The 20740-nt window shown below is 32.4% G+C and overlaps 1 protein-coding gene across 2 annotated transcripts; it reads right to left on the bottom strand.

The window, feature by feature from the left end:
• Positions 1-1059: 1059 nt before the first annotated feature.
• On the bottom strand, positions 1060-10092 carry LOC107847189. Of its 2 annotated transcripts, none has more exons than XM_047399226.1 (5): positions 9503-10092; positions 8406-8594; positions 7473-7586; positions 2129-2589; positions 1060-1723 (listed from the first exon to the last, which is right to left on the bottom strand). In XM_047399226.1, the coding sequence occupies exons 1-5, from the start codon at positions 10002-10004 to the stop codon at positions 1097-1099; spliced, it is 1893 nt and encodes a 630-aa protein (XP_047255182.1). In that variant the 5' UTR covers positions 10005-10092; the 3' UTR covers positions 1060-1096. The 2 variants fall into 2 exon arrangements, with proteins under 2 accessions (XP_047255182.1, XP_047255183.1); XM_047399227.1 differs by having other exon boundaries at positions 1580-1773; positions 9503-10074.
• Between the last annotated feature and the right edge of the window lie 10648 nt (positions 10093-20740).

Here is a 20740-nt window from a genome sequence, read left to right as displayed (position 1 = left end):
CCACTTCACATTATTTCCTTGCCATGTATCAGAAACTTGTGAAACATCATTCACCAATTTAGCATTTAAACTCTTCCTTGCCTTTATTTACTGCCTTATTCCGAGTTTTATCACTAGGCTTGCGCTTGCCCCATAACAAACGGTAACTATTTTCAGCATGCATGTCCTCCACGTTTACAATGAGTTCAATAACTTGAAAGATTATCATTAACAGATTCTTGATAATGTTCAATAACTTTACTTGAAATTTATCCACAAAGGACAACTCATTTAGTCTAGCAGGTCTTGATTTGGTATACAAAGTCTTCATATAAATCAAACTTGATCAAGAGATGACGAAAATCAACAACATACCCGGTATATTCCCACAAAGTGGGGTCTGGGGAGGGTATAGCATACGCAGTCCGTATCGCTACCTCAGAGGTGAGGTAGAGAGGTTGTACTCGATAGGCGACTTGAGACAGAAAATAGTCAAGAAAAGACATAGTATTGGAATAAGAAACAATAGGTATTGACACAATAAATAATAAAAGAAACACGACTACCACAAAGTATACTACAATCGATCTATCCGTAACAACAAACATTACCAAAACTCCACAAACAAGACACTACAAGCATAACACTATGACTGCTAGCACAAATAACGAAACTCAAGTTGCCCAGTGTTTAGTTGCTTCGAAATAACCTTGCACAACTCATGTAAATGTGATTTCCATAAGAAAATTTAAGAATAAATTAATGACTTGATATAGTCCTTCCTCTATGGTGAATCCATTAATTTCATCTATGGTGAATTTGATGGTTGGCTCTCCATCAAATCCAAGAGGAGATTAGGGAGAGAATAAATATGTTACTGCTCCAAAAGAGCTCATAAAGTGGGTAAAGGAATACGAAAAAGTTAAGTTCAAGGGAGCCTTGCATAGTTTAGGAGGTAACTGACATAGTTTCACTATTATTCATGTGTATATCTATGCCTTATCCCAAAAATGAAAAAAATAAAAATAAAAAAAATTAATATCTCATAGCACATTATAAATAGTCAGAAGTAAAGGATCATATCATGAAAAACATAGTAAAATATAATAGTAATAATTCACATTACATGTTTATTCCTTTTAAAAAGAATGGCATAATGAAGGAAATGGTAGACATAATCAAAGACAAAATAACATATGTCCAGGACTATTAAAGTCATATACAACCCAAGACAAAATAGAAGAAAAATTAGCCACCATACATCTTTGTTCATGAATATATTCTCAACGTTCAGTGCTTGAACACAGCTCAAGACTGTGAATGCCGTGGCGTAGTACACAGAAATAAGAACAATGCAGAACTTCAGTGGTAACGCGATATAAAACTCATCTGAATCAAACCTGGAGAGAAGTATTGATAGTATAGTTCCCATTGTGAACACTGAATCATATAGAGCTGCACCTAAGAAGAACATCAACATCCATAGATCAAAATGTTGGTGTTTCGAGAGAAGAATAGGTATTCCAGTTTTCTCATCAAAGCCTCCTGGGACTGTGAAAACCGCGGCAAAGTTGATTGTGCAGAGAAGAGTTGATAGAATGAGAGCTGGACCTCCTAACTCTTTGATTGCTTTCTCTGCTTCAATGGATATATGTGAATGGTTTCTATCGAATAACTCTTTTGCTGTCATGTCTTTATCGTCTTTCATCGTCCATAAACGTGGATGAACACAGTGTTTTACGCGCTGATCACAAGAATATATTAATTACCTATTTCCTCCATTTCAATTTGTGTCTGGTTTGAACAAACAGATTGAAACGGAAGGAAATAGTTACTTATATAAGAGCAAAGATTTAATAATAGTCAAAAACACAGCTAAAGTTTATCAGCTTTTTCAGTTTCATACTTAGTTTCTTACATGAACTATCACCAATTATTTATCAAAACTCATTTCACACTCCCTATGTAATATATTCAGGTAGGAATGGTGAACAATTAATAGTTGATGCATGTTTTGATAAATAACCCATGATGGTTCAACAAGGAAACTGACAAACCTAATAATCCAGGTACGTGAAACTCGAAAACTATAATATAATACTTTCGGTATGTTTTTGACCATTCTCTCTAAGAGCAAATGAGAAAATACCTTAAACCATAGTACACCCCATGCCATGAGTATCAGTGTTTTGAAACCCCTTGTTGTTTTTTCAATTGGCTGTTCCTCTGTAGAAAATTTGAATGGAGATCCAACACTTGCTGCAAAATGCAATATGGTCTTTCCATGTTGATTTGTATCAGCAAGCAGCCTATCTATATGTGATACATTTTTCATAAAGTAATCAAATAGGAACCTATTTTTTTGCTCTACTACAATATGTAGTATATTTTTTCCATCTTCATCCTCTATGGTTTCTATTGTTTGAGGGTAGTTTTGTACAATTTCCACAACTAACTCATTTATACCAAGTTTTATTGCTTGTATTAGAGGATTTTCGACACAATTGGCATAAAAGCTCCAATCTTCTTGCTCAATCAATCTTCTTGCTAATGTTAATGCAAGAATATGTGTTTGCTTTTCAACATCAATTACTGTCAACCATGCATTACCTAGAAAATACAATGGTCAAAAAATGAGAGTCAAAAGATCGAAGATATACTTACATTCAAATGTTGATTGCGATACATTATTATGCAGGAATTAGTGATGAAGAACTCAGCGATTAATATATATTTTTATATAGTAAAAGATGTAAAAAGTTTGTTTGATACGAGGACATTTTTGTCATATTAATTGTGTAATTCATGTATTTCTAATACTTGTATTCTTATTTCACATTCAATAATGCAAAACTTATGCACACGAAATATTAATTATTCGTTACAAGGAAAAGTAAAATGATGACTAAACAAGTTAGTAATAGTTGTGCTGAATTTTGTAGTTATTCAACCAACCAAAACATACCCTAATGAATAGTATACATACATTAGTAGCATCTTTGTATATATTCATTCGATCCGTTTAATTTCAACATATTTGTCATGGTTTATTTTTCGAGAGTCAAACTGTATAAACTTTTTGACCAATATTTTAAAGGTACATTTTTTCATCATATTAATACGAGAAAAAAAATACTATAATTTATAGTACTTTTCGTATAGTTTTTGAGTATCTAACAACAACATATCAAGTATATTCCTACAAAGTGGAGTCTGTGAAAGGTAAGTGTACTAATTCCATACCACTATCTCAGAGGTGAGATACAGATGCTGTTTTATATAGATCCTCAGCTCAAGATAAGGGTGTCAAGTGGGTCGGGCCGACCCGTCCCTCGTAACTAACCCGGCCCGGTAAACCCTAGGATTTTAGGGTTCCGGGTCCCGGGCAGATTATTTTTTTAAAATGAGCCCGGCTAACCCGGTCCGGACCAATCCCGATCCAGGCCCTCCGATTAACCGACCCGGCCCGGATACCTTTTAAAAAAAAAAAAATTGGGATTTTGGGTCAAACTAGCCGTTGACCCAACGGCTATATAGCCGTTTTTGGGTCCAAACGGCTAGTTTGGGCCCATTTATTAAAAAAAAAAAAATTAACTTTAAAAAATATTTTTTAATCCCAAAAAAAATTCTATAAATACCCTACAACTTTCAAATCATTTTTCACACAATTTTCACTCTCTCAAATCTCATTCTCTCTCAAATCTCAATTCTCAAATATTCAATATATTTAATTTCTTAAAGTGTTCACTTTAATTTTTTAATTTTTCGTTTACAAAGTATGAGCGGAAGTTTCTAAATTCGCAACCTTCGGATACTTCCAAAATTTGGTATTGTCGTTCCATCTCTTACGTTTAATTTTTATTTATTGTATTAATTATTTAATATTTAATTTTATTATATTTGTGTATTTTGAATATTTTTAGTTTAATTTAATTTATATTATGGATAAATTAAGAAACCTCGCTACTAAAGGTGTTAAAATTTTTTTTCCCGGAAGCGGTAGTGATAGTAAAAAGCGAATTACTAGCGGTAGAGGTAGTTCAAGTAGTAGATATACCCGTGTGCCTTCGCCTCTGGTACTGCTTGATATATCTTTTGAGGAAGAAATAGGTGTAGGTGCTCACGATATGGATTATGTAGAAGCTCAGGAAAATTACAGTATAGAAGAAGAAAATGAAGTAGATGCGGTTAATTTAGATGAAGATAATGAAAATATTGATGAGACACCCGTAGTAGGAGATGCTAACGTTAGATCTGAATCGGTTAATCTCCCTCCCCGTCCTCCCAGTGCCCCAAGACCTCGTAAAAGAGCTAGTGTTGCATGACAATTTTTTGAATGTATATCAGATAGTGAGGTGCAATGCAATATTTGTCAACAAATATATAAGCATAGAAGTGGAGGCAAGTAAGGGGGTACGGGTACGTTAATGAGACATATAGATGAAGATCACAAAAGAGAGTTAAATATTGCACAAGGTGGTGGGGGATGTTGGTGGGCCAACGCAAACTAGAATGGACCCAACAACCGGTCACGTAGCGAAGAAGTATAACAAATTGAGGGACCGAGAAGAAATAGCTAAAATGGTAGCTGTGGGTTGTTTGCCTTTTAGTTTTCCTTCTTCTGATGTCTTTATTCGTTATATACAAGCAATTTATAATCCTATGTTTAACGGTATTCCTAGAACTGCTTGTCGGTCTGATATTTTTAGACTTCATTCACAATATTGTTTTTACTTATCAACATTGTTAAAAAATATTCAATGTAGATTGTCCCTAACTTCTGATCTTGGTCGTGCTATAAATAAAAATGATTATTTAACCGTTACTTGTCATTGGATGGATAGTAATTTCGTGATGCAAAAATGTATTCTTGATTTTTTATATGATGAAGATCGTAAACATACTGGACAATTTATTGCTGATTCTATTGTTAAAATTGCCGGATATTATGGTATCGAAAATAAAATTTTATGTATTGCTTTTGATAATGCTTCTAACAACAAGACTGCTATAAAAAAATTAAAATCTACGCTATCTCCGCTATCTCCGCCCTTGCCTGAAATTTTTCATATTAAGAGTGTATGTCATATATATAATTAATTGTAAAAGATGGTCTTGAGTTTTTTGAGCTTTATATTGAAAAAATTCATCTTGCCATTGGTTTTATTCAAGGAAATAATCATAAATCGAGAATTAGAGAATTTAAAGTTAAATGTCAAGAAAATGGACTTACACCGATTTTGATGCCTGAGGAAATTGTTACTAGATGTAATTATACGTATGAATTTTTAAAAACTTGTTATAAATATAAAATTCCTATTACACTAGCTTTTAACCAACATTGCGGTTCATTTGCTGATTCTGCTGATTGCATGCTACATAATTCTGATTGGGTTGTAATTAATGATCTTGTTAAGTTTTTAGAAAAATTTTATGTATCTACAGTTGAATTTTTCGATGTTTATTATCCTACTGTTTGTAATATTTTGGCATATATAGCCGATATTTCTGGTTTGCTCAAAGAATATAAAAATAAAGAAGGCTATAAAGAAGTTGTTGGCACCATGTTTACGAAATTTAAAAAATATTTTTTCCCGATTTCCCCTGTTTACTTGGTTGGTGCTATGCTAAATCCATGCATGAAATATAATAATATGTGTCACTTTAGTACTCTTATTTATACTAACTTAGAAATAAATACTAACCATGATTCTGAACAAGTACAACCTGATTTGTGGACGGCTACGGCTGATGCAAAGGATTACATAGAAAAATTATATAATCACTATGCTGATTTATTTGATTTAGCCGTACCTACAAATATCACTCCAACTGTCGCTCCTCATTCTCCCGAGGATCCATCATCTTCTAAAAGGCCGGCACATAATGATTTTTCTGATTCATTTTATGATTTAAATTGTTGGAAAAGTGTTGATGAGAGAACTTACACATCAATTTATCGGGAAGAGCTGAAATATTATCTTCGGACGGCACCAGAGGATCGCAGACGACGGATCAACACGTTGGATTGGTGGAGGAGTAATGAAACACAATATCCTGTGCTTTCAAGATTAGCTAGAAATATCTTGAATGTTCCAATGTCAACCGTTGCATCAGAGAGCGCCTTTAGTCAGGGACGACAGCAGCTTGGAGACAACCGACACTCATTGGGAAGCAATGCAATGAATGTTCTAGTTTGCCTCAGAGATTGGATTAGAGCGGAAAGAAGAAACCAAGGAATGGAACTGGAGCCGAGCGACGAGCTAAAACTTGAAGAAATTATGACTTCACGGGAGAACTCAGCAGAATCAAGTCCAATGCATGATTTTTCCCCCGTTGACTTCGACTATCCTATGCAAGTTCCCGTTAATATTAACATGAATGAGTTGGAAAAAATGATGCATAATTTGTAGATTTTTCATTCATGTAAATTATAAATTTTGGATCATTTTGTAATCAATAAAATTTTTCAAATTCATTCACTCCTTAGTCCTTGCTTTTTATATTTTTTCATTTAACGATTTAAAATTTTAAATTGAATTTCTAGTTTTCTACTTTAAATTAAAAACTTACTTCTAATATATTATTAATTTACTACCAAATATTATTAATTTATTATATTAAGTAGCATATGTTTTGTATATTTGTGCATATATCTTCTATAGAAGTGTATATTTATCGTATACATGTGTATATGTTTTATAAATTAATATATAAGTATATCTATATATATTGTAATGTATATATAATGTAGTATATTTTATAAGTAGTAGTATATATACATTGAATGGTGCGTATACACGTGTATATATCTTCTATAGAAGTGTATATTTAACGTATACATGTGTATATGTTTTATGAATTAGTATATAAGTATATCTATATATATTGTAATGTATATTTATTGTAGTATATTTTATAAGTAGTAGTATATATACATTGAATGGTGCGTATATATGAGTAATTGACTAATTGTGTATATGTGTATATATTTTTTAAATTCTAATGTAGTATATACTATATATAGTGTATATAAATTATTTAACGTATTTATAATGTATATAGGTGGGTATATGTAATGTCTATTGAAAGAATATTTTTTTGTTATATTTTTGATCGGGTTTGACCGAGTTTTGGTGGGTTTGATCGGGTTGAGTTAAGTGGGCCGGGTTAGGATGAATTTTAATTTTTTTACTGTTTGGCCCGACCCAGCCCGTCTAGCACCAAAATCGGCCCTTAACCGGCCCTCAACCCGGTTAAAATAGAAGGGCCGGTTCCGGTGTGACCTGGCCCGGCCCATTTGATATCCATAGCTCAAGACAAAAACAGTCTAAAAAGGAAATATTAAAGGATAGTTTTTGAAATTTAAAATTTAAAATATTAAATTAATCTAATCTAATTTAATTTCAAAAATTAGTTAAATTAATTATTGAGAAGCGAAATGTAACAGTTATTTTTAAACGGAGAGAATAGTTTACATGGAGATGGCTTACCCAGTAGGAAGTTTACAAATGAAGACCTTTTTCTTTTAATGAGGACATCTGTTGTAGTCTGTGGATCCTCCAAGTTGTTATTAGGTTTTGACTCTTCATACATTGCTGGTATGCCTGTTCCATTCGCAAGAGAAGAAACAAATTACTTTATAGTTTTGGATTATAGCTTGTTTTGATCAAACTTTTGAAATATACTTTATTTAAATTATATATATATATATATATATTGGCTTTAAAAGTGCTTTCGAAAGAAATACTTCTCGGGATTAGCAGTTTGTATGGGTGTTCTACTTGACAAACTTTCAAGAAGTGTTTTGTTAGGAGAAACTATTTTTCATGGAAAATCTTAAAATTATTTAATAATAATATATTCAGTTTAATCTTATAAAGTGTGGTTTAGGGATGATAGAGTGCACGTAGACTTATACTTACTTCAAGAGGTAGAGAGACAGTCTCCGATAGATACTTGCCATAAAAAAAAAATCCAAAACAATTTCAAAAAAGAAGTAATAGAAGTACAAAAAAACGACTAGTAACAAAACGAAAATTACAACAAATTAAAATAATACATGAATACAATATGCCCAGTTTAGTCCCACAAAGTGGGAATTGGAGAAAGTTGAGTGAATGCAAATTCTTACTAATTCACGAGGTAAAGAGACAGTTTTCGATAGACCCCTTGCTTAAAAAAAATATTCTAATTACATTCTCAAAAGAGAAGTAACAAAAGTACAAGAAATGACAGATAATAATAAAATAACAATTAATCGTAACATAACAAAAACTACAAAAAAAAAAAAATAATAATAATCAAGGTACAGAAAACAACAAAAATATTAAATAACAAAGAAACTACAGCTATAATACTAATACTAATACTACGAGTATTTAAAAGCAATATATTGCATTCAAAAGATTTGAGAAAGTACTTACAGAAATACATAAATATCTCAAGGGCTTGCACAGGAAGAAAAGGGGCAATGCCCAATTGTTCAACTGTATAGATGGATCCACTTCTGAAAGACAAATTCTTTGAGGCCAATATATTCAATGCTGTCCAACCTTTTCCATCATGTTTTCTGGCTAATTCTGGATACATTTTCAGCAATTGTATTGCAAAGTCTGGTTCAATTTTGATGGTGAATCCAAATGTAAAATCTTTAAACTTTTTGAAATAAAATTGCTTCTCTAACAAGGTTCTCGTTTCATGCAATTAATAAAGATCATTGTTAAAAACTCTCTTTACATTATACCGTTGACCGTTTATTTTTACTTTTCACAGTTTTCTTTTGAGAGTAAAATGTTATAAACTTTGATCAATATTTTAAGATGTCTTTTAAATATAAGAAAAAATGCAAATTTATATTACTTTTCATATAATTTATGAATATCCAAATTTTAATTTTAAAATATTGATAATCTAATCTATTAGCTTTGGAAATTAGTCAAATTGACTTTAAGCGAAACGTGACAAACTATTTTGAATGTGAAGAATATCTATGAAGCTATGTATATAAAAGTTAACGTCAAACAGTTATGAGTAATTGTTCATGATAAATGAATCTGAGAGTATCGATCACATACGTCCAATTTAATATGTACTTTATTAAAGAACCAAAAAAAAAAAGAAGTCAAAACTTAGCACAGAGATATACTCTCATGTATCTGTTCACCTGGCACGATTCGAATTTCAAAAGTTAAACAGTTTAGTTTTAATCGTGAATTCAAACATGAAATCTTTAAATTTTTGAAATAAAGTTTACATAATTGAAAACTATGTAAAAGTACTACAAGTCACAACAATTGACAATTCAAAATATTTAAAAGATATATGAAAATATTAGGTTAAAGAAAAACTTATTTGAATCTCAAAATCCGAAAGATACCACATATAGATTGAAATCGAGGATGTAAATTTATGTATGATTTTTTTTTTCGGTAGCACATTTTTGAGCATCGAGCAAGTACTATACTAGCATAAGTTAAACTCAAGTAACTAATATAAAGTCATCGGAGAGTACATCACTTACAATAACACTCGTGACTTACAGCCGCATGAAGTATGGTGCTTCCATCATCCCTTGTCATAGTAAATTCATCACACAAATTATTATCTGCCAACAAACTGAACACATCTTTTTCTCCATTAGCAGCAGCAACATAAATTGGTGTCTCTCCCTTATTATTTCTTTCCAAAACAATTTCACTATCCAAACTCACCAACACCTTCACAATTTCTAATCGTCCAAACCTAGCAGCTTCATGTAAAACTGTATTTCCATTGTTATTTTTAATTCTCAAATCTTGATTACTCACGGGACGTTCCTCGATAAGTAATTTTAACGCGCTCGCGTTACCATGAATCGCGATAAAATGGAGAATCGTGTCATCTCGATTATCGATCGGGGATGCACCTTCTTCTCTCCAAAAATCGCGTAAAATTTCGATTGATTTTTGGTCGTTAATACGCTTTGCTGCTGTGTAAGCTAAAGATTCACGATGACTAGTTGAATTGGTGCGATTTCTTCCCATTATATAACTAACTTGTTAGTAAAAAAAAATTAATTTAATATGGTTACTGAGGTATGATGAGTCTGTTACTTTCAGATGAAACAGGAATAAATTACTATTTTTGGTTTAAATATAAATAAGTATGTCATTCTGGAATAAAATATTAACTATATTACAAGCAAGATTCAGAATATTGTTTGCTTTAAATATTAATATCTTCTCATTGAAATTAAGTATAGTCCAAGACTACTCCCTCAGTGTGATAAGCATGGCCAGATAGAGGGGAGCTACTAAAGCTCCTCAATAAAACGCCAAAAATTGTTAATTTTATATATTGTCTGGCATATTATGACATTATTAGTAATAAAAGATGTTAAATTTACATCTTTTTTATATGCGATAAAGTTTTGATAACCCAAATTTTATCATAAATATGTAAAGGTAGGAAAATAAAATTTGATGATGACTAGTAATTACAAAAAATAGTCTCTTGCAGTATAATTTCGAATTGATTATTGTTTCTATAAAGAATGAGCTAAGTCTTTTTTTCACTTTAAGAATTGATCATTTGAATTATTCCAAATTTATTTACCGTTGGGTTATTAAGAGGTGTGAATGGAAAATGAAAAAGTGGTATTTTTTTTGGAAAGACACTAAGAGAAAGGATGTAATTTGAATAGACACCTTTTCAGATTAAATGATTATGACCTTTTCAATGTGTTGTGACTTTCCGAAGAGTCGCACCTTTATGAAGGGGTGCACCTTTCTGAACCATTGCTTCTCTTCATGAAGCAACACCTTGATGGCTATAAGTACCTGAATTTTTCCTCAGGTAAAGACAATTTTTTTTAGAATTGAAAACATTCTTCTTCTTCTTAAAGACAAGACACCTTTCTGAACCATTGCTTCCCTTCATGAAGCAACACCTTGATGGCTATAAGTACCTGGATTTTTCCTCAGGTGAAAACAATTTTTTTAGAATTGAAAACATTATTCTCTTCTTAAAGACTCTTTTGTGATCATCAAATTGTTGAGTGCGTTCGAAGTTTTTGAAAGTTTGAGGTACTGTTACTATCAGAAAGTGAACCATTTTATTCTTGAAGGAAAGATTCCATAACCTCGGGTACTTGAGGAAAATAAATTCCTTAAGGACACACCATGAAGTCGGTGGACTTGATTCTATAATTTTCTGCTTCATCTTCTTTCTTAAAAAAAAAAGTTGATAAAAACACTTCATTTGATAGTTCATTTGAACTTGTGTATGAGGGTGTTGAACTTTATTGTAGTTCTTGAACTTAGTATTAAAATCTGGGTAGAACATACAGATTTTTGTACCCAGAATAACAATCTTAAGGAATTTATACTAATCTGTATTGTTTGGTTTATTGTTTTTTCAGTAAATAGTTTGAACTTCATATTGATAGTTCTTCAACTTTTTGAACTTGTGTTTGAAGTTTTTGAAACTTTATTTTGATAGTTCATAAGTTGGTTGAACTTGTATTGAAGTTCTTAACATTTGGTTTTGCTATTTTTCAAAAAATAGTTTGAACTTCATTGTGTTGATGTTCATAAGTTGGGTTGAACTTATTGTTAAAAGTTCAAAGTTGTAAATAAAGAGTTTAAACTTCATTTGATTGTTCATATGTTAATTTGAATATGTGTTTGAAGTTATTGTTGGAAAATACAGATTTTACCAAGATAAAATTTAAAAAAAAATTAAGAGAATTGTAAACATGTTTATTTTTGTAATTGTTTGGTGAAGGGAATTTTTTTTTTTTACCGCCATTTATTCATAAATCAAATATTTGGTTAATCTATATTAGGTCTTATTTTATGGAGACTAAAATCTTTTGATTTCTACTCCCTCGATTAGAAGAATATAAAAACTTCATCGAGAAATCAATACGAAAATTCGATTCGAAGAATATAAAAAATTTATTGATTTATTAAAATTTCTGTATTGGTTTTTAGAGTTTAAAACATGTGTGGTTTCGCTGCATTTGAATTTGATTCTGATTGAAGTCATAAAAACTTCGTCAAGTTTCAAAGTTCATTTGGTTGATGATTTGAAGATATAAATTTCATCATTGACTAGAAACAAGTTGGCTAAAGATTAAAATCTTTATTATTAGTGTTATGAAATACTAAAGAGTATGTCAAAGATTGTCCCAACAACAATTAATGTTGCGTGTCAAAGATTGTCCCAACAACAATTAATGTTGCGTCATTAAGTCGTTTAGATATTGCTCTAGTAATGCAAACGACAGAGAAATCAAAAAAATATTTTGGTGTGAACTTCAAAGAATGGAAGTAAAGGATGTCGTTTTGGTTGGCCAAACTTAAAATGCAAATGTCCACAAGTATAGATCCTCATATTCTAGAAAAAAAATAATGAACGAAAATCAGTTGTCTGATTTGAAAGTCCTGTGACTCATTCCAAGATAGAGGATAATGAGTTGAATCAGAAATTATCAATGATGGTTGCAAATCCTGTTAAGGATGATGCTCCAAATAATAACAAGATGAAAAAGTCTTCTGGACAAGAGAAAGAGCAGGATAAGAAAATGTTCAAAAACAATTGTTACATTTATAGTGATGTTGACCACAAAGCTCTAAATAGTCAAGTTTTGAATAAGAACAAGACAAGAGATCAAAAAAATATTGGAAACAACTGTAAATATTGAAAAACTGTGTTCTGTGATTTCTGAAATCAATCTAGTTGGATATCCAAATAAATGGTGATTTGATACAGGAGACACTAGACATGTTTGTGTGGACGAAGAAACTTTCGCTACTTATGACATCGTTGGTCCCAAAGAAGTGATTTTCATAAAAATTAATGCAACAACCAAGGTTGAAGAAAGTGGGAAGATATTCCTAAAAATGATTTCCGACAAGATGTTGATTCTTAACAATGTTCTCCATGTTCCTGCTATTAGGAAGAACTTAGTGTCGATAGCACTTCTTGTTAAAATGGGCTTAAGTGTGTGTTTGTCTCGGAGAAAGTTGTAATAAGTAAGAATAAAACATATGTAAGAAAGAGCTACCTCAATGAAGGCCTTTTCAAACTTGATGTAATGGTTGTTGAAATGAAGAAAGTCGATGCTTCTTCTTACTTGCAAGAGTCAAATAATTTGTGGCATAGTCGTTTAGGACATGTCAATTATAAAACCTTGCGAAAACTGATTAGTTTAGAAGTGTTGCTTAAATTTGAGTGCAATAAATTAAAGGGTCAAATATGTGTGGAATTTAAGTATGCTAAACATCCGAATTAGTCTATTGAAAGGAATTCCAGTCCCTTAGACTTAATCCATACAAACATTTGTGATATGAAGTCAACGTCATCTCGTGGTGAAAAAAATATTTTATAACTTTTATTGACGATTGCACTGGGTACTGTTATGTCTATTTTCTAAATAGTAAGGATGAAGCAATAGACGCGTTTAGGAAATATAAAACAGAAGTTAAACATCAGTTAGAGCAAAAGATCAAAATAATAAGAAGTGATAGGGGTGGAGAATATGAATCTCCTTTTGCAGAAATATGTGTGGAGAATAGAATTATCCATCAAATACTGCCCTGTATTCACTTCAATCTAATGAGATTTTAGAAAGGAAGAACCGAACCTTAAAGAAAATGATGAATATCTTACTTATCAGTTCAGGTTTACCACAAAACTTGTGGAGGAAAGCTATTCTTACAGCTAACCGAATACTCAATAGAGTGCCCCATAATAATACACTATCAATTCCATATGAAAAATGGAAATGAAGGAAATACAACTTGAAATATTTCAAAGTGTGGGGGTGTCTAGCGTATGTCCAAGTTCCTATGCCTAAAAAGGTGAAGATATGACCTAAGACTGTGGAATGTGTGTTCATAGGATATGCTAAAAGTATTAAAGTATTTCGATTTTTGATTCATAAATCCAAACATTCAGATATCAATGAAAATACATTAATTGAATCAGATAATGCTGAGTTATTTGAACACATTTATCCGTATAGAACTAGACATGAATAGTCTAGTGGAGGATCTAAACGACTTCGAGATGAACCAAGCGAGAATGTACATAATGATGAGAATCCAAGATGTAGTACATGTCAAAGAACGTCAACTTCGTTTGGATCTAATTTTGTAACATTTCTCTTAGAAAATGAGCCTCAAACATTTAAAGAAGTGATGTTGTCTTCAGACTCATCCTTTTGAAAAGAGACAGTCAATAGTGAGATTGACTTAATCTTGAGCAACCATACTTGGGAGTTGTTTGATCTTTCCCCAGGAAACAACCTTTAAGCTCTAAATGGATCTTCAAAAGAAAAATAAAAAGCGAATGGTACTATTGACAAATACAAGGAAAGACTTGTAGTGAAAGGCTTCAAACAGAATGAAGGCCTTGATTATTTTGATACATACTCCCCTGTAATGAGGATAAGTTTAATTCAGATATTAGTTACCTTGGCGGCGGTATATGGTCTTGAAATCCATCGAATGGATGTGAAAACAACATTCCTAAATGGAAAGTTGAAGGAAGAAATTTACATAAAATAACCTGAGGATTTTGTGGTTTCTGATAAAAAAAAAGAAGGTGTGCAAACTTGTTAATTCACTTAATGGACTAAAACAAACACCCAAACAGTGGCATGCAGAGTCTGACCAAACCATGTTGGTAAACGGGTTTAAGAGATAAACGAATGTGATAAATATGTTTACATTAAAGACACTCCAAATCACAAGGTCATTGTTTGTTTGTATGTGGATGATATGTTGATCATCAGTAGAGAAATTTATGACATAAATGCTACGGAATGAATGCTTCAGAGCAAGTTTAATATAAAATACCTTGGAGTTGTGGATGTGATTTTAGGAATAAGAGTAAAACTCCATAGGGATTGGCATTGTCACAGTCTCATTATATTGAAAATGTACTCGACAATTTAAAGTATTTAGATTTTGGTATTGTCAAGACTCCATTAAACATGAGCTTTGCACTTCAAAAGAATAAAGGGGAAAGTGACTCACAGTTGGACTATACAAGAGTGTTGGGATGTTTAATGTATATCATAAACTGCACAGGGCCAGACATAACATGTGCTATTAGTAAATTGAGCCGGTACATGAGTAATCCTAATAAAACTCATTGGATGACAATGAAAAGATTTTTGGTGTATCTTAAATACACTCAAGAATATGCTTTGGATTATAATAAATAACTAGAAATAACTGAAGGATATAGTAACAGAAATTGGATCACCGGATAGAATGAAGTAAAATCCAAGAGTGGATATATATTTACTATATATTTACTTTAGGTGGAGAAGCGGTCTCTTGAAAATCATCTAAACAGACATGTATTGCCCGCTCTATAATGGAATTTGAGTTTATCGCATTAGATAAAGTCGGTGAAGAAGCTGAATGACTCCGAAATTTCTGGAAAGATATTCCTTATTGGCCCAAACCATTGGCACCAATATATATACACTGTGATAGCCAAGCGACAATAGATAGGATAGGGAGCATGATATATAACGGTAAATCTCATCATATGAGACGAAGACATAATACCGTTAGGAAACTACTCTCTAATGGAATTATCACTGTTGACAATGTGAAATCAAAGGATAATGTGTCAGATCCACTTACAAAAGGCCTATTTAGAGAGAGAGTTGAGAGAACATCAAAGAAAATGGGTTTACGGCCTAGGACAAGTCAACATGGCAGTAACTCTACCTAGAAGACTGGAGATCCCAAGAGTTAGGTTCAAGGAGATCCCAAGAGTTAGGTTCAAGGAGATCAAACAAAGTTGTGACTGACAGTTAAACATTTTTAATATACTCAACCCATTTTCATGATGTAGACAATGTTTAGGAAACAAGGATAAGACTTATGGTGTGAAGCTTTTTAATAGTTATCTAAATTTGGTAGATTTGACCAAATAGTTTAATCTATAGAATTGAACATTTAGAAATCACCGATGTGAGAGTAAAGTGGAAGCTGCTTCAAGGAGAATGTTAGTATAGGTCTACTCTCTACGTTCTCATGAAACTTGAACGTGTTCATCGCTAAAACGAACAAAACCGTGAGAATCATAAATGGTAAGAGACTTATTGTGTGACATGTGTTATCTAGTTATACATTAACGTTCAACAGTTCAAAGATATCAAATCTATCGATTGATCTAGTGCATCCGACACATGTTCACTACGAAAAGTTCAAAGAGAAACCCACTTATCCAGATGTAATCAGTCTTTGCTTGTTGATCACATACTTGTCCGTAAATTTTTTATAAGATAGCCATTCCCCATTCATGTGGCGGATTGTTGGGTTATTAAGAGGTGTGAATGAAAAATGAAAAGACGGTATTTTTTGGGAAATACACTAAGAGAAATGATGCAATTTGAATAGACACCTTTTCGAATTGAATGGTTATAACCTTTTAAATGAGTTGTGACTTTTTGAAGAGTTGCACATTTATAAAGGGATGCACCTTTCTGAACCATTGCTTCTCTTCATGAAGCAACTCCTCGATGGTTATATATACCTAAATTTTTTCTTAGGTAAAGATAATTTTTTTAGAATTGAAAACATTCTTCTTCTTCTTCTTAAAAACTTTTGTGTGATCATCAAACTGTTGAGTGCGTTCAAAGTTTCTTAAAGTTTGAGGTACCTCTTCTTTCAAAAAGTGAATCATTTTGTCCTGGGAGGAAGGATTCCATAACCTCGTGTACTTGAAGGCAATAAATTTCTTAAGGACACGCCGTGAAGTTGGTGGACTTGGTTCTTAAATTTCTGTTTCATCTTCATTTCTTAATAGTTGATAAACACTTCATTTGATCGGTCATTTGATTATTCATTTGAACTTATGTTTGAAGGTGTTAAACTTCATTGTAGTTCCTGAAAACTTATTTTTGAACTTAGTTTGAAGTTTGTATAGAAAACATACATATTTTGTACAGCCAGAACAATATGTATTACTTAGGCAACACAACTACTTATTTGTTACACCTCAAAAAATGCAAGATAAAATTAGAATCCTACTTTAAGTATATTTAAAATTACACATAGTGATTCGTTAGTATGTGAAGTGATTTAGACAAGGCTACAAAAAGTTCCTAACTCATGTCTAAGTTGAAAGCTTTCTGATCAATTGAGTCCTTGTGTAGGGTCTCTCTATAGTCAAATTAATACGAGTGCAACTCCTAGCATATAAAGAGTTTTGTAGCTCAAGACCACCAAATAAAAGATCTTTGAGTCTTCTTTCTAAAACCGTCTTTCTTTGTCAATCCGATTCCTGAGTAAAAAGTTATGCTCATTTTACTTGAGGGTGTCTGTCTATCAGAGATTAATGATCTGAGTGACGAACGATCAACTGGTTGATGACCTGAGTGACGAGTCGTCAAACTTAACCAGTAAAATTAAAAAATGGCTCAAAAGTAAGGAGATGGTTGACGAGACATCAACGGGTAGATGGGCTTTCAATCAAGTCATCAGAAGAAAATTTTCTACAATATTAAAGCATTTTCTAAGGGGTTTCATGGTCTTTTCTCACTCATTTAACCTCCTAAACTATGGCGTTTAAGCCATCGTAAGACTGAATATAAAGCTTAAACTACTTATAATCTCTCATTCATTTTACAACATACGAAATTACTGAGAGAAACATAATAAACATGCAACTTTTCTTCTTCAAACAAGAAATTGTAATACCCCGTATTTCTCAACATTAATTTAGCTCTAAGTAAATGAGTATTCCTATATAAATTTTTTAAAATACTCAGTATTTTTCAGTTTATATCTTACCATTGGGTAGAAAATTCAGTCAACTTTCCAACGACATAAAGTTTACCCAAATTCGATACTCGGGTGAGAAGTTATAGCATATTTCGTAAAACATGTACCAAATTGGCACCCAGCGCATCGCGGAGACCATCAAAATGACAATGGTCATTTTTCTGTGAGCCAACGCGATACCACCACATCTCCCCACCAGCCATTTCCAATTGTCACTTTCCAGAGTGACTCCGCGATCATGGCGTGTCGCACCAAGAGGTAACTTCGCATGCAGTGAACCGACCAGTTCCCAGTCGTCCAAATTCCAGTGAGCTGGTGCGATTCTACCGCATCACGCCAGCATAAAAAATTGAGATTTTTATTTTTGTGATTTTAATTCAGGGATTGTTTGGTCAATTACTAAAATCCCTAATCAGCCTAAACACGGGATTAAAGTCCTTAATACCTATTATATCATTATTTCCTTACTTTCTCTCAAGATTAAAACATTATCTCTCTAGATACAAAACTCTAGCTTCAAGAAATCAAGAACAAACCTAAGAATTTCTTTAAGAATCTTCAAGAATTAACATTTCAAGGTATGTTAGGTGTTTATCTATGGTTTCCTTTCACTCATAGAGTCCAAGAATTCATTTTTAAACTACAAGATTATGAATTCATGATTTACAATGCTTGAAATTGGATTATATTCATGTTCATGACACTAATTGAGTTTCAATCCATGATTAATTATAGATTCTATGAAATTGAAATAGCATGTATATTGAATTGTGTAACTTTCATGTTATAATCCTTGAATTTACAAGTTTGGGCATTTTAGTTGCAATGTTTATGTGTTATCCATGATTATGTGCATTAAGTTGTGCTCCCCAAGTGTTTGATAGAATGTACATGTGAATTAAATGATGCAATCATGACATGTTAGTATATGTACAAGCTTATGCCCTATAAGTGTTTGGTGAAATGCCTCTATGAATGAATTATGGACAAGTGTACGTTGTTATGCCTTTCAAGATCATGCTATGCTTTACTTTTCATGCTATCGAGTCCTGGGGGTATTTAATACCCAAAAATCTAGTTGTTTACCTAGAGCTAAAGTAGTACAAAATAGTCTCAGTCATGTCACGATCTCGTAGTACTCAGTCAGTTACGGAACTCAGTGAAACTCCGTATCAGTCTAGTTCAGCTCAGTATAGTCATTAGTGTCATTCAGTTGGGAGTAGGATTCAGCACCGAGTGAACCCAAGGATGGAGACTTACCCGCCAGTAGAGGGTGTGATCCTTAGAAGCAGTCCTTGCGTTCCAGAACTACATAGCCAACGTAAGCTGAGAAATCTACCTGCCAGTTGAGGTTTGATGAGGTGTTTTAACCTGCTAGTTGAGGGTTCCACCATTCTCATTAGGGTACCTGCCAGATGAGGGTAACTCTTCAGCTTGTCTTTACCCATGGCATGGTACTGACACCCTTTCAACTGGGGTTACAGGTTGGACCCCCTAGTTATATTATTTGGGGTATATCGGTTAGATGATTACTTCCCATAGTTTCAGTTTCAGTGTCAGTTTAGAACTCAGTTCAGTTCTACAGAATCAAAACTGTCAGATACAGTCACTCAGCTATCAGAAATTCAGTTATCAGAAATCTCAGATTTATCAGTTACTCAGTATCAAAACTAAGTACTCAGCTTTAGTAAAAGCTCAGATACATTATTCATGTATATACATAGTATTGCATACTCAGTTACTCTATATCATTCAGTCAGTTACTGTTCATGCATGTGAGCCCTTACATTCAACCTTACCTCATCTAGCATAGCAGTACATTCCACGTACTGACACATACTTTCTCTTGTGCTATGATATCTTATATCATATTTTCAGATGCTCAAGTTTCTGACTGCGCATAGACATATTCAGATTCAGCCAGCAGTGTCAGATTTAGCAGTGAGTCCTCATCTATCGAAGATATGTTTTTATTCAGTATTTCAGTAGTTGGAGTTAGTTGGGGGCTTGTCCCATCAACTCCACATTCAGACAATTCAGTTAGAGTCTTTTCAAACTAAACTTTCAGACAGTATTCAGTTTTACAGATTATTATTATAGTTGATATTCTTTATCAGTATTTCAGATTTTGAATATTATGGCATTTCAGCCTATTTTCCATATCATTACAATATTATTATTCAGTGCTCACAGCAGATATCAGTCATGGGTTAGCTTGTGGTCCTTCGGGGTCGTAAGCACCGTGTAGCGTTCGGGGTACAGACTTGGGGCATTACAAAAATTGAGGTTTTTCATCTTCTAGCTCAAATTCTCCAAACTTTAGTTTAAGAATCAAAAGTACTCAAGTATGTGGATATTCAATGAGAATTTTATTTCATCCTCATGCTCAAATTATGAGTTTTCATTCATGAATTCTATGATTTTCATGAACCAAGATTTTTATCCAACTAGAATTCCAAGCTTAAATTTAGTTCTTCATGATATGTTTTTCATTCATGAGCATGTTTTCACGATTATTTATGATTTCTTATGGCTATATTATAACATTCACATTATTCTCATGTCCATACATGATTTACAAGATATTACTTATGATTTCAAGTATATGATCAAGCTATGTATGATGTATCAGTTTTCAAGACTATTAAGCATTATTTATCATGATTTGATGGATTTCAGACTATATTTTTATGAAATTCATTATCTTTAAAGACTTGTCATTTTATAATTTTTCAACATATTGATATTTGGTATTTTAATTTGGACTTGTGTTATGAAATTTCACACACCCTTTAGATTATAAAATTTATCATGATAGTTGAATTCTTAGAGATGACGGGTTATGAATAACCGATGACTTAGAATGTCATACATCATCAGTTGAACACCCAGTACTTTAGTTTTCATGATTTGAAATGCTTTCAGATAAATCACTTACACTTCAATCTCAAATCATCAGTATTATT

The sequence above is a fragment of the Capsicum annuum genome, chromosome 11 (genome assembly GCF_002878395.1).
Source record: "Capsicum annuum cultivar UCD-10X-F1 chromosome 11, UCD10Xv1.1, whole genome shotgun sequence".
Lineage (NCBI taxonomy): Eukaryota > Viridiplantae > Streptophyta > Magnoliopsida > Solanales > Solanaceae > Capsicum > Capsicum annuum.
The sequence above is the reverse complement of the archived record's forward strand: the minus strand, read 5'-3'. Positions and strand labels throughout refer to the sequence as shown.

Coding starts and splice junctions, on each gene's coding strand:
- LOC107847189 (XM_047399226.1), bottom strand. CDS start 10,004: ATGGGAAGAAATCGCACCAATTCAACTAGTCATCGTGAATCTTTAGCT. Junction 7,587..8,405: donor TGAGATATTTATGTATTTCT/GTAAGTACTTTC, acceptor CGAATGGAACAG/GCATACCAGCAATGTATGAA. Junction 2,590..7,472: donor ATTTGTAAACTTCCTACTGG/GTAAGCCATCTC, acceptor TGTATTTTCTAG/GTAATGCATGGTTGACAGTA.